Below are 15,097 nucleotides of genomic sequence, written 5' to 3'. Positions count from 1 at the left end.
ATCCCAGCAAGAGGCCATTTGCCAGGCCGTCATTGTATATAAGAATTTGTTCTCAACTGACTTTGCCTACCTAAATAAAGGTTAAATGAAATAAAATCTCTCATACAACGCATCATGACTGCAGGCTGAAATCCTACCCATGGGCTCATTCTAAATGATAGGTTTGGGACAGAGCCAATAAAAACAAGTCTGGTGTTTGACTTGTAAATATTCTCTCAGGGTTAATGTGCTGTGGTATAGAGATGTATTAAAAATGGTCATCTCCAGATTCTGAGTGATGGAGATTTGAGACTGAAACCTTGTTAAGTGATCCGTGTCCACGGATACAGAACTAAATAAGAGTCTCTCGGGCCATCCTTTCTGATCTCAACTCGTCGGCTTCCAAGGCTAGTCAAGGAAGAATGAGGCAAATCATGAAAGCACTCAATGGCTGTTGTTGGATGAAAATATAAAAAAACACATTCTTTATTTACCATATATATGTTGATGTACACAGCTGTTTTTTTTTTTATAAAAGCGCTCACAAAATGCTAATGTAGGATCTATTCACATTTTTTAAATGCTGTAAAACAAAATGTTTAATTACAAAGCGATAAAAAAATATTATAATTCAAATTCTTAACTGCTCTAAATGCAAAATAGTCACGTGTTGTAGTCTGTGCCACATCCAAACTGTCTGCAGTAGCTAATAACCTTTGTTTCCTGTATGTACACAGGGGCATCTACCATTTAATAATACACAGAACATCAAATAAAGTACATTATATGTACAATAGTAGATTAAGCCATTTAGTACAGGATGTCTACTAAAAGGACACTTGTAGTATTATTCTTTTGAAATAAAAAAATTGCTTGTGTAAAATAAGAGGGCTGCAAAGAGACTATAATATTAAAGCCATTTGATGAAGAACAGTCACCAAAGTGAAGTCCTCTGTTCTCAGAACATTGGAACAGGCAGGGTTGGGATCCATTCTAATTTGTCAATTCAGGAAGTCAACTGAGGAGCCAATTCTCCTCTTTGAGAAGCAATGAATTGGAATTTAAGTTTACTTACTTAATCTATGAAATTGTAAGTAAATTGATCACAACCCTGGAGCCATCCAGTTGTTTGTGCCATCTTTAAAGCACTCTAGACTTCCTTTTAGTAATTTAGTAATACAGCAAAATAGTTGGGAGTGGAAGGGGATGGCATAAATTGGTGAATGTTATTCCTTAAAAAAGAAACGAAAAAGAAACCGCAAAACGTGATCATGGTAGTAATTGTAGTATATTTTACAATTTGCACATTCAATTTGAACATCAGAGTTTTTGCAGGCAAAGGAATAGACCTTGCAAGCATCCCGAAGCAGTGTCTCACACACACAAACATACACAGCAGCACCACCTGGATGGTGAGCTTCTCTTCAGGGATACAGCCAGTCCTTGTCTGACTGGGGGCGCAAACAAAGGTACTGCAACAGACACATCAATACTCTTGATAGAATCTCAAATGGCACACTATTTCCTATATAGTGCACTACTTTTGATCAAGGTCTATAGGGCTCTAGGGGAATAAGTTGCCATTTGGGATAGATCCTAAATGGAACGGGGAATGAGAGGTTAATTGGGAAGCATCCTTCTATACAGGTTATTTACCAGGCACACAGAGGGACTGACAGAACCGAGCAGACCACACAGCATGACTGACTCATTTTGGATATTTTTATTGTTCATGTTTTAAAAAAATCAGGAAGTCCTTCCATGTAAAGTCATTGGGGCTACTCCACTCCTCTCTAGCTTGACAACCACCCTCATCATCATCAGCTTTGTAGATTTAACAAGGCATGTAACTGACGCTAAACAGCTCGTATGCGTTTTACACTCGACACGGATGTAAATAAATATAGAATACTCTGGGGCAGTGTGTGTTTCGACGTCTCTCTCTCTGGTCTGTTTAGAAGCTAATGATAAATTTAACATGGTTTGCCCTTCAATTAACGTTACTCTTCTAATCTTTCCCAGTTTAGCCGATGTCCCCCATGTACAATAAAGGCACTATGAAAAGAAAGGCTTGTGTTCAAATTCAACTCGGTTTCTCCAGACAGAATGGTCTTTATATGACTGAACTAGCCTACTACTTGCTAACACATAACAGCAACATCAGAAAGAAAGGGGTTTTGGTTATGAAGAGTAGAAAAACCAGCGATGACTCTTCCTCTGTGTGTAGCCCAGTTCAGTTCCTCTTGTCCCACTCACACACACTAAAACTCAAAATGGTAGTCTAAACACAGAACTACAAAATTAGACCTTGGAGTTTTCACATCAATAACATGACAGGAGTTGGATAACATTGATCAATATTAATGAAGACTGAAAGACTGATGGGGATCGTGAAGTGCACAGACGGAGTATGTGTCTGTTTTTACACGGACACTAAACTCCAATGGATAACCATTGACCATTGTGTGAACAATCCAAACACACGGCAACCTGGGTCAACTTATTGCCTATAATATCATTCAGATAAAAAAAAGAAAGTGAAGTTGGCACCAAACTATGTTCGTACAGACCAGCATATGTCCAGTGGAGGACAGAAGAACCCCTTCCTGTCCCTCAGCATTCAACCTTCCTCAGGCAAGCACATTTAAATCCCCACAACTTCATTACAACAACGTCTGTTAACCAACAGACAGTCCGCCGACTGTCCCCCTTGCTTCTCCTCCTATCAAATCATAGCAGAACAAAGAAAAATGCACACAGAGAGAGAAGGGTAAAGCTCATGACAAAAGCAGCTGTAATGGGGCTCTGAGGAAGAAGTACGGCGCTTTCCTTTCTATGCTCAAGTAGAGAGATAGGAAGAAAATAAAAAGTGGTCCTCAACCAAGCTGCTTCTTCCTCCGCCCATTACGTACAGCATGCGCCTGTAATACATGTCTGTTCGCCAGTCCGATTGCCAAAGCACATGACATCATTAATGAGAGAAAAAGAACAGAAACAAACCAACAAATAAAAACAAGAAAAGAAAACCTGAGAGAAATTACCAGAAGGGGGCACCACTGCACCCTAAAGCGCTTTTACAAGACAGCGAGAGCAGGACAGAGGGATAGGGAGGTGAGGCGAGGGAAACAATGTCATGTTTGGTCATGCCATAACGTCCTGTGCCATTGACATCTGTTGCGCAGGGCTGGAGTGGACTGGGCTGGGGATCAATTGTCATAGTTGGACTGGGCTAAGTAGAGTTGTGCTGATTTGGTTTGAGCTCCAGATTTTTTCAGCCAGGTCATTCTGTTCTCTTCTGTGCTGGTCCGTCCGTCGTGTCCTTCCGTCCGTATCGGACTGTCAGTGTGAATCGGACTGTACTGTGTGTGGTCTCTAGTGGCCGTCGTGTGGTGTGACCATGTCCTCGGCCCTCCGGTGCGTCTCCAGGGCATTGACGGTGGAAATGTCTTGAGGCAGCTCAGACTTCCTCCTGACCAGCGGACGCTCCTTACGCTCATTCCTCTGGAGCTATCAGGGACAGGCAGGAACAGAGAGAGAACAGTTAAGCATAGTCCAGTCATACCAAAAGTTACAAAATAGTAAGAAATTGCCAAGCGCTCCCATTTTTGGGTGTATTTTCCAAATAGCATGCACAACTTCACGTTGGCTGTTGGCCTATCCAGCACAGTGCGGAAGCTAGCTAACGAGACCCTCCCCCGATTGGTTATTGGTTGCTGCTAATTTGCATAAACATGGGAGTCATAGTCGTCAACCGTTAAGTTGCTGAATGTATCCTTGTGTCTCCCAGCATTGAAAAACAAATTATCTCCAGCAGTTTATCGTTAGAGATGGTGCCTGGTGTAATCAAAGCATTGGACTGGTCACACAACCATACTGGTTCCTCTGCACCAAGAGACAAGGGAACGGTTACACAGAGAGTGAGTTCACCCCCTCAAAACAAACATTCTCTAGTCCTTAACTCTTCAGTGGCGCTAAAACTCTAATAGCACGTTTCACTAGGTCCATCACGTCTTGACGAGATCTCAACTCAGTGATTCATACTGTATCACCAACTCAGCCCAATCCATCAGTGATCACTAAACCCTCCTAGACATGTAGTAGTCTAGTAGGAAGTGTACACTATGCTGTGCGTTGTAGGGCAGCGGTTCTCAACCTTTTACGGAGACCACAAAATCACTGTCAAAAGCTCTCGAGGACAATCATTTGACGAGTCAACATATATATATATTTTTTTTTTACATGAAATGTCTTGGCAGGCATATTTTGTAAATATTTGCATTGAATGTAACAAATTAAAGGCCTATTATTTTTATAATAAACAAATGTGCATTGTGATAAGTTATGTAAAAAAGCTTATAATATTATTAATACTCCAAACATATTTTTTGGAAGAAAAACCTTTATTATTATTATTTTTTAAATATAATAATTTGTATACCACTTGCAGTACCCCTGCGGAACACAGGTTGAAAACAACTGCTGTAGGGTGTACACTACAGTACGGTGTTTATTAATTAATGTCAGCTCTCCGCTGCCTTTGAAATGTGAGTCTGCCTATATCTGATCCTGTCAATAAGTGCGGCACTCACCGCCCTCTCCCTGAATCTGTTCTTCAGCTACAACCTAGACTACATCCCAAATTGCACATTATTCCCCAAGTGGTGAAATACTTTGACCAGGGCACATGCTACCCTGCTCCTGTTCATACACACGTCTGTTTCTCCACCTATTTAAAAACTGCAACAAGATGTGAGAGGACCCACAAGATTAGTTCTACTAATGTCACACTGGTGCTACATTTCACACAGTGAGGAAGACACTGCTCTGGACGTTCACGTGAACACACGACAGCATGGAGGTGGTCAGCGGAAAGGAACACACACACAGTCCCACACCCACAGTACCTGTGTGGCCTCTACCTCTATAGTCTTCTTCAGCATGTTGAAGTCCTCTATCATTGGTCCGTCTGTCTCCATGGGACTACCCAGGCCTGACGGGTCCACGTACACCAGGAACTAAACATGGAGAGAGAAGGGGGGAGGATTATAATGAGACACCAGGAAGTAAACCCAGCAAGAGAAAGAGGTGAAGGACTCCCAGAACCAAAAATAATAAATATAGCTTTTTAGATAATTTGGTCAAAATATATGATGGCTGTGTGTCCAGTTCTGCTAGGTTGTTGTTGGGCTCTGAGCAATACACAGTACAGCCATAGCGTACATCCATTTATCTGTTGCTGCCTGGGCTGTTCTGTCCTGAGATGGGGGACTAGGTGCTGTACTACTGGGTTGAGAGGGGAAGAGACACCGGGGCTGGAGTAACACGCCCGCACAGAGACGAATAGTGACGATGCGTGCTCACCTGAGGGTTGGACTTGGCCAGATTCTCGATCTTCACCCACGCTTCTTCTCGCTCTTTCCACTTGGCCTTCTCTCTGCGCTCACACGACGACAGGGGAACAGTCATTTCAGAGTCATGGGCAACACGTGGGTGAACGTTGTAAGTTTAAGGCTTCTTACTTGTTCTTCTCTGCTCGGAACTGCTGTGTGCAGTCGTCGAATAGCTTCTGGTTCATCTCCATGAAGAGCTTCAGGGCGTTGTAGATCAGACCGTGGATCGTCCTGTACACACAGACATGCAGAGAGACACGCACACACAAATTCATATGAACCCAGGAATGCATAACAATAAAACATACGGTTGTTAACTTCCTTATAATAGGGCGGAAAACCGATAAGCAAAAAGAGGCAGCTCCATAGTGGTAGTTAGTTGTTAGCGGAGTGACTCACTTGTTCCAGTGGGTCTTGGAGTTGCGGTAGAGCGAGGGGAACATGATAGGGAGGATTCTGGCGGCATTGTCACTGATCAGACTCATGATGTACTCGTTGTTCCAGTAGTACAGCGCTCTCTCTGCCACCTGACACACGAGGAATGCTTGGTCAGGTAACGTCTTTGCACACACACACACACACAAGCACGCAACACACAACACAAACTACCTGAGCAAACAACATAACACACCTGGAAGTGTGGGCTGGACACACACTTGGCCAGCTGTCTGAAGAGGGGCTCCATGACCTTGACAAACTCAGAGGGTTCGATGACGTCCAAAATCTCCTCCAGCTCGTTGAGGAACATCACCTCCTTTGGACTGTGGGTCTTTGGCCAGTACTTCAACAGAGCCATCACTGTCTGTAGGAGAGAAGAGTAGAGCCATACTTTAACACTGTACTAACTAGTCACACACAGAGCTGTTGGTCTTTGGCCAGTACTTTAACAGAGCCATCACTGCCTATGGAGATGATTTGCACATGAACACTGAACCAGCACTGGTGTTTTTTGCCCAGCGAACTGGAAGATGTCTTACCGGTTCTGTGAGGGTGCTGTCCTTCTCTAGAAACTGCACCACGCAGTATGCCAGCTAGAAAGAGACAGACAAAAAAGAGCATATTAGCTACAACTATTATGTTAACAACGCTAACTACAACTGGACTGAACGTGTATTCCAACCTATAACACTGTCGGCCTATATCAAAAGGGTTTGTTCTAAAGTAGGCCTACGGCTTCTTTAACAGAAATGGGTCTAGATGCTATACCTGTGGGTGATAGACACTAAGGGACTTGACTTTGTGTAAAGGCAGCAACACCTTCAACAGGAACATCTTGTGCTCCTCTTTCAACGGTAAGGCAAACCCATTGATTATGCTGCAAACAAAGACAAAAAGGTTGTGATCAGCAAATCTAATACAGGGAGATCGGCAAAACAACGTAGGCACAAAAACTATTTGAAATAATTACAATTTGACATACCTTCCTAATATTTCCAATAACTCCGCTATTCCGTTATGATGTTCCGTTTCATAAATGAAGCTGCAAAGAAATGACAGTTCTATCAATTAAAATGACCAAAGACCCAAGCGAAACAGACTAGTGAAATAAATGGTAATTTAAAAACATTGCCACTCATGTCAAGTGTTTCCGATGATGATGCGACTCAACATATAACTAATCTCACAGTGCTGTATTAGGGCTATTTACTCACCTATAAAATATGTTATTTATCTGTTTCCTGATGTACGCTCTCAGGCCCAGGAACTTGCCATAGATGCGATGCAGAGTGGTCTTTAGAAAGTCCCTTTCCCTAGGGTCTTCACTGTCAAACAGGTCCAATAGCTGTGGAGACATCACAGTGACCTTACAACACCTGTTCACAACACACACACAGCCAGTCCCACACAGACAACCTCACATCCCATGTTGCTTTACTTCCAGTGAGAAAGGACCAGTGCTTACCTGCATCACAAATTTCTGGTCGATATACTTCTTGGCTACATTTGGTTGAAAGTCTGGAGACTCTAGAAACCGGAGGAAGAACTCGTAAACGAGCTGGAGAAAGAGGAGCAGAGGTGTACACATCAGCGGTATGAAACAGTGTGTGTTCATTCACGTGTGTGTGTGTGTGTGTGTGTGTGTGTGTGTGTGTGTGTGTGTGTGTGTGTGTGTGTGTGTGTACCTGTAGGTGTGGCCACGCTGCCTCTAGCGTGGGCTCATCCTCCTCCGGGTCAAACTCCGCCCCTGTGGGGTTGGACGATGGAGGCAACGTCCTGAACATGTTCACTGCAAACTGACGGACAGAGACAGACAGACAAGTCACCACACAGAACGCCACACATTACCACCATCAGAGCTATTGAAAAAACGAATCACGACAGGGGTCAAAGATTAGCTTTCAAACCAACGCAGGCACTTTCACACAAACGTGAAAACGGATATTTTGGTTAATGTGTATCAAACTAAATAGAAGATAACGGTACAGACATTCATCGGACCTCTTTACCCATCAGCCTGTTTCTCCCTGTTCATTTATGTGCTCATTTTTAGATTTCAAAACATTTTCTGTCAACGCAGCCAAAAGATGAAGCACAAACCACTACTGCTGCACACTAGAGAGGAGTAAGGAATGACACGACCGTCAAGATGACATTTACCTAGGCCTCTCTCTCTCCAGCCCTGTCAAAAAAAAAACAAGTAGCCTAGATAGTTGCTTTCTTTTCACCAGTCTCTCCATCTCCCACAACGAATAAGCAGCAGACATCTCTCATCACTCCGTCTGTCAGAGTAGACGCAGGCTTCTCTTTATCTCACAGCCTTTTCTCACCTCTCAGAGAAGACTACATCCTGCCACACTCCTTGCAGGCCTGAGGTTAGCGTGCACTCACTTGTCAATGTTTACGTTCTAAGATCCCCTTTTATTTTCCCCGAGTGTGTCACTGTCAGTCTAATGGACCACCAAGTCACATGAACATGGAGCGCTTTACCAATCTGAAGCTGATACGTCTGTAACAACAGCGCACTTATCAAAGAGCCGTCCGTTGTGGCCTATTATAACCATAAAGAATACCTTTTACAGTGCGCTTCGTCCATCTCTCTCCATACTTTGATGTTAAAAGCAGTGAACACTTCAAAGTGAAGGGGCAAGAAGGGGAGAACTAAAGTAAACCAAGAACATTGTTATGTCGATTTGGCAGCAGCCTTGCATTTTCTACTGCACTGATCAAATAGAGACAGGATCAGGAGAATAGGGGGTAATTTGCACCTCGATCATCCTCGGTTTCCTGCGTAGCATTAAGGCCTGCTTTGATAAACATCAAAGGCTTTAATTCAGACCTGGCTGGCTGACAGGCACACAGGCAGCACTTAACACCTGCAGCCATGTCCACACTGGACTAATTTACATTTAGACTACCCCAAAGACCCAGTATTTCATTCACTCAGCTACAGCTAGTAGGCGGCCTGGCCTGCTAACCAGGGCTGAACTGAAGGCACAACGAGGAAGCTATATCTGTTAGAGGTAGGTGAACCCATGATGACGAAAACCAATTCGAATTTGTGTCAACTATGTGGACTGAAACAGATTGAGCTCACAGTGGTAGCCCGTGGCTGATAACAGCTAGCAAGTTAATACTGGTTGATAAAAGGCCTAGTGCTAACCGATAAGATTTAAGTCCAGTCAGTGTAAAGGCGTCAGTATGCTTCAATTCAGCTGGCGGCTAGCCGAAGTCGGCTGGGCAAACGGAACGGGTGTGCTCACATACTCCCTTAAAAGACCTTGGCTTGAGAAACTAGAAAAAAAGCAGTAGGTACTGTTTGTCCATTCTGAGACGCCGTAGCCAGTATACACTTCCTTAAAATAGTCATTAATCTATGACAACTCAAAAAATGTCATTCATTTTGACGTTTTTTGCCAAGTAGATCTTAAATCGAGCAATTTTACATCTGACTAATGTTACATGGTGCAGTATTTCTCAATGAAAAAATGTGCATGAGAACGAGGTCGTTTCTCGTTGAATGACAACAAAGACTGAAGAATCCCTACTGTTGACCAAATCACAGACGAAAAAGCGTAGGATGTCGGCACCAAACTTCACCGAAGTCCAAAACGTCACCATAATATATGAACGCACTCTTCTGAACGGTTTGGGCTGGGAAGCATGCAGATGCCTTAAAGCAATTGTATTTTTTCATACCCTGGGTTCACATAGTTCATCTGATAGGCACATCCCATTCCCTATGCCTCAGGAACCAAAATACAATATCTAACTAGAACTGAAATAACCTGCCACAGGCAACCTCAACAATACATTTTTATAATAAGTAAGTTGGAAACTTTGTGGGATTTGAAAGCTTTTGACAGTTGAATTGATTGAAATGGTTTATAGCTTTTGTGATTGTTTGAGGATGGCAGGGTTATGACGTCAATAAAAGCCAGAGAAACAGAACCATGCACAACATATTTGTTTGTATGAGGGGCTTATAGGTCTACCTACACCCGACAAGACCTCTAGGGGAAACACTGGGTTGTCTCTGGTGACCATTAATAGCAAGTTTATGAGGACAGAATCAATGTCGTTGTGACTAGTCCTATGTTCACCACACAATCAGCATGGAAGGGAAACAGCATGATAGGCATTTGTAAGTGCATGAGGCAAGGCCTTGTCCACTGTGTGTCTACTGACCACGTGCACCACCTCTGGGTAGATGGGCTCTGTGATGACGTTCCCGTTGTGGGTGATGTACTCCACCATCTCGCTGAGCGCAGCCCGCTTCACTTCCTTCCATTTCAGGTCGCTCAGAGGATCCGACAAAAAGTCAAAGAGAACACAGCACTGACGCAGCTTCTGGACAAACAGCTTCTCCTGCTCCGCCGCAGGGACATCTAAGAGAGAGAGCGAGAGAGTCAGATTCATACGTTGTTACCTCACGAGGGAAATTCCTTTTCACTGCTTGACAAAATACGCAGAACAAACAAATTTGCAGCACAGGCTGTAGGCAAAATAATGAAATGGAGAGGCTGGGGATCCAACTTTTCCTTGGACCCTTCTTCCCGATATAGTGATTATGTTTTTTCAGGAGGGAGTACTATTTAGGCAAGCTAAAAGCAGCATATCAAACACAAGCAAGACAGACCCGTAGTCTAAGTAGCTATGTTATTTTTCCATTGCAAACATGGTCAAAGCAGGGGGGCAGACAAGCAGTCAAAGTAAGTGTTATTTTTCAGCAACTAAGGCTACGATATGGCAGCATAACTGTACACCTTTTAATTGCTTTGAGGAGCAGCAGAAGTGATTCCTGGAACACCAAGGAACTTCCGGTGTGTAAACAACTGTTCCATCACGGCCATGACCAGCTAGCTAACTTAGTGTAGTTGTTTTCAAGGTCAAAATGTGCATTTGACCATATTATTCACGGATAGGATCATCCTTACGACCGGGAAGGAATCCATTTTTCGAAATTAAAAAGTTAGATTTACCAAATAAGAATGGCAGCGGAATGCAGTGCCTGCACGGATAGTAACGTTAGCAGCAGGAGGTGGCGGTGCAAAGACACACGGTAAGTTTTTCTAAATGTTTTTTTTATTTTAGAATATTTAAAACATACTTGCAATGAAGCCGCTCAACAACTACATGACTCTAACAGACTCACATCCAGAGGGACACACAGAACCAACCAGGGTCAACGCCCTGCTCAAGGTCACGCAGACAGATCTCCCACAATGTCAAAAACGAGGACCCGAACCATCAGCCACCGGTCAAAGCTCCCAACCACCAGCCCTCGCCAGGCCAATATCCCCCCCACAGTTCAAGAGCTGCCCACTTTTTCTTGTTAATAAATACAAATAAATAATTTCCCCATCAATCTACACACAATACCCCACAATGCGAAAGCAAAAAAAGGTTTAGAAATGTTTGCAAATGAATAAACTGAAATTTCACATTTCAGTATCAGTAATATCTGCATAATATCAGTATTCAGACCCTTTACTCAGTACTTTGTTGAAGCACCTTGGGCAACGATTAGTCTTGAGTCTTCTTGGGTATTACGCTACAAGCTTGGCACACTTGTAATTGGGGACTTCCTACCATTCTTCTCTGCAGATCCTCAGGTTAGATAGGGAGCGTTGCTGCACAGCTATTTCCTGGTCTCTCCAGAGATGTTTGATCAGGTTCAAGTCCGGGCTCTGGCTGGGCCACTGAAGAACATTCAGAGACTAGTCTCGAAGCCCCTCCTGTGTTGTCTTGGATGGGTGCTTAGAATCGTTGTCCTGTTGGAAAGTGAACCTTCGCTCCCAGTCTAAGGTCCTGAGCGCTCAGGAGCAGGTGTATCAAGGATCTCTCCCTACTTGCTCCGTTCATCTTGATCCTGACTAGTCTCCCAGTCCCTGCCCTGAAAAACATTCCCACTGTGTTCTTGGGGACCTTCAATGCTGCAGAAGTGTCCTGGTACCCTTCCCCAAATCTGTCGACACAATCCTGTCTCGGTGCTCTACGGACAATTCCTTAGATCTCATGGCTTGGTTTTTGCTCTGACATCCACTGTGGGACCTTATGTAGGCAGGTGTGTGCCTTTCCAAATTATATGTCCAATAAATTGAATTACGGACGCCAAGTTGTAGAAACATCAAGGATGATCAAAGGAAACAGGATGCACCTGAGCTCAATTTCTAGGGTCTGAGTACTTACGTAAATAAGGTGTTTTTTATTATGTGTAATACATTTGTTAAACATTATAAAAACCTGTTTTCGCTTTGTCATTATGGGGTAGTGTGTAGATTGATGAGGAAATAGTCTTATTCTTCTAAAGTTAATTAAATAAAACAAACGTAACAAAATGTGGAAAAATTCAAGGGGTCCGAACACTGTAGGTGGTGATATAATATGAAAGTGTTGATTCTTTGACTTAAGATAAGTGAATTTTATGGTCATTTAACTGATGGATTAGTATTGACCTTGTGGGCATGTGCAATGCACGTGCCTTGTCATTTTTATACTGAAACAGGACATCTCACATTTCTCAACTAAATGTAAACAGTTTTCTCCATTTAAAATGATATTAGACATAGTAAAAGCACTCACATCTGAGGTAACGTGTGTGGGAATCATTTGATGATAACTTAATAAAAAAAAGAAAAAGGCTGATACTGGAAAGATAAGTGTGGGTTTTTCATTTTATGAGGCTAACTGTGTGGAAGAATAACAGATTTGACTTCGCCAGCTGCTACAGATTGTAACACCAGATTATGTGATTTAACCCAAAAATGTTGGTATTCATTATACTGGGAGTTACAGGTTTGCCTATACAAAACGTCAGATTTTTCAACTAACCTGGTATTGGCGATATTATCTTTCTCAATTCTCGGAAACAGGAGTCTCAATGTCCATGTCCAGTTGCAGGGGGCACATTTTAACTTAGAAAATGCTCTGTTACTAAAATAAATACATATTTGCCCCATGAAGTAAACACCACCATCTTGTCTATTTCAAATATTCTCATTGTACGAGACAGGTGAGTGTCATGAAATGCAGCACTTTCATTGAGACCGGTGGGTCCACCCTAGAGAGAATTTGAAAGAGACACGATTGCGGCGTATACATTGTTGGATTACTTCATGGAGCAAAAACAAATTTAATAACGGGGGCAACCGGACACTAACATTAAGAATCCCGTTTTGGTTAAATCACATTATTTGGTGTGAAATCTGTAGCTAGCCTTACCCTCATAATGAAAGTAGGACTTAAGGATGACAAAGGAGACATTATTAGCAAATACCACAATCATGAGGGTGTGTAGAAAGGAATATTTTAAGGTTAATTTGATTTAATGGCAAAATACAAAAGTCGCCAAATGCTGCTTGAAATAAAGTTAATATTATGTACCATCCTTGTGTGCAGTTCAAAAAAATTACCACAAGGTGTCAGGGCTAGCATCTATAATCTAGCTTTACTGTAAATAAACCACTGGCTAGATCTTGTAAAGTGGTATGTTTTTTTAACACTATGAAGGCCAAAGGGCTCATTTTGACCCAATATTAATGTAACATTTATGATTTCTTTTTTTTTTGTCCCCACCATCCTTGAGTCTATTTAACACACGCATGTTAGAATTTCGATATCACAAACAGAATGTGTTATAAGCAGTTAAGAGGACATGCCAATCGAAACATCACATGCAGGTAAAACGGTTACATTTATATATAGTATCAGAAAGAGTATATTCTGGAGATTTCCAAAACACTTACCATTGCCAAATAACTCAATATGTTCCATGCGCTCCACAAGTGAGCACACGGCAACAAACAGCATACAGTAAAACTAATGAAAATGGTAGTTTAGATTTATTTATTTTTTCTTATGTTACCCAAGACCTTCATAAACACAAGCAAAATATTATTCTCCCCGTAGCATACATGAAATGTATTTATTACTATTAGAATGTTGAGTAAAAATGACTCCTCATTGGCCTCAAGAGAGGGTACAAAGAGACCAGACTTTTCTAGTGTTAATAGAAACTAAGTGGGAAATACACCTGGGCAAAATATAGTTGCATTTTGGAGGAAGCAGACGAAGAGCTGAGTGACAGATTGACGAGGTGTGGATAGCAAGCAGCAGTAAATACCCCACTAACTTTTGATGGAAACAATGTGGCCGTCACACTAGCTCTGTGGTGTTATTTGCTGTGCTAATCAATTAAAAACACTATCGCAACACATCACACCCAAGTATCATGATAATATCGTATCGTGAGGCCCCTGGCATTTCCCAGCCCTAAAGTACAACACGTGTGCTTAAAACACAGATTGTTTTGCCACAATGCAATATGTAGACTTCACCTTTCTTGTGCTACTGCAATATCCTTAGTTACAACAGAGAAGGTTGTAGCCTAAATCCCCCTACAAAACATATTTATTTTTGGAAGGTCAAATCAAATAGCCGCTGGGTTTTTATTTTTGCTGTTCAGAAATATGAGGCAGAAACATAGGCTACATCATGTTGATCAAATTGGTTGAAGGTTCAGAAGACGGTGAGTAAAGAGAGAAACGTGAAGGGGGAGGTTGAGCAGCAGATACATAAGAAATGTGGAGGGGGAGGGTGGGCAGCAGTTAAGTTAAAAAAAAGTGTAAAATAACATGCACAGAACGGGAATGAGCAAATGATTGATACTCTAATAGTAACGCAGTCTCAGACCCTGAGGCATTCCTGACAACAGTGCTTGCGGAACGAATACAAAATGTAAAACTTTTTCAATCATGCTCCAGGAGAACAGAGCGTGACAGCCACCACAAAACCATTAACTCACAAATAGCCACTCGTTATCAGTCTCCTTTTTATGGATGAAGGCTCACCTCACGTAGATAGATAGCTATTGCACACTCATCATTGCCGAGCAGCAGCCTTCTGTGCACTTTGCATGTGATGACCGACCACAAAAAACAGCCGGACAGAAATCAAGGTTTAGAACAAAGCAGCCTCATACACTACACAGCCATTCCAATCTGCAGAGGACACGGATGCAGTCTGACATGGGTCTCCCATGCCCTCAGACAGTGCATTCTGGTAAACCACTCAGAATGTTGCTTTTAACCTGTTCATGTACACAAATGTTTTTTTCTTTATGAAATGTCTGCCATTCATTTTTTTGCAACTTGTCAGCGTGGGTTAGTGCTTTACTGACCCACCTGTATCCGACTACTTCTATCTGTGCATCACCATCACCACTGAGACAGGCAAGAGACCAGGAGTGCTGCTCTAGGATCAGTTGTGCCTTTTAGATCATAAATGTA

At 42.4% G+C, this 15,097-nt stretch overlaps 1 protein-coding gene across 6 annotated transcripts in view; it reads right to left on the bottom strand.

The window, feature by feature from the left end:
- Positions 1-1,679: 1,679 nt before the first annotated feature.
- LOC129817234 (serine/threonine-protein phosphatase 2A 56 kDa regulatory subunit gamma isoform-like) overlaps positions 1,680-15,097 on the bottom strand; it is a 31,739-nt gene continuing 18,321 nt past the window's right edge. For 5 of the 6 annotated variants that reach the window (XM_055872267.1, XM_055872269.1, XM_055872270.1 and 2 more), the window contains 13 exons: positions 9,996-10,195; positions 7,493-7,603; positions 7,273-7,365; positions 7,022-7,152; positions 6,790-6,849; positions 6,576-6,684; positions 6,347-6,400; positions 6,001-6,171; positions 5,769-5,896; positions 5,499-5,600; positions 5,341-5,413; positions 4,884-4,994; positions 1,680-3,486 (listed from right to left, as the gene is read on the bottom strand). In XM_055872267.1, the coding sequence (XP_055728242.1) occupies positions 3,352-3,486; positions 4,884-4,994; positions 5,341-5,413; positions 5,499-5,600; positions 5,769-5,896; positions 6,001-6,171; positions 6,347-6,400; positions 6,576-6,684; positions 6,790-6,849; positions 7,022-7,152; positions 7,273-7,365; positions 7,493-7,603; positions 9,996-10,195 (1,478 nt within the window). In that variant the 3' untranslated portion in view covers positions 1,680-3,351. The remainder of the gene's footprint in view (positions 3,487-4,883; positions 4,995-5,340; positions 5,414-5,498; positions 5,601-5,768; positions 5,897-6,000; positions 6,172-6,346; positions 6,401-6,575; positions 6,685-6,789; positions 6,850-7,021; positions 7,153-7,272; positions 7,366-7,492; positions 7,604-9,995; positions 10,196-15,097) is intronic. The other variant, XM_055872272.1, reaches the window with a different exon arrangement.

The sequence above is a fragment of the Salvelinus fontinalis genome, chromosome 20 (assembly GCF_029448725.1).
Source record: "Salvelinus fontinalis isolate EN_2023a chromosome 20, ASM2944872v1, whole genome shotgun sequence".
Classification (NCBI taxonomy): domain Eukaryota; kingdom Metazoa; phylum Chordata; class Actinopteri; order Salmoniformes; family Salmonidae; genus Salvelinus; species Salvelinus fontinalis.
Note: the sequence above shows the minus strand (reverse complement) of the source record. Positions and strands in the feature narration are given on the sequence as shown.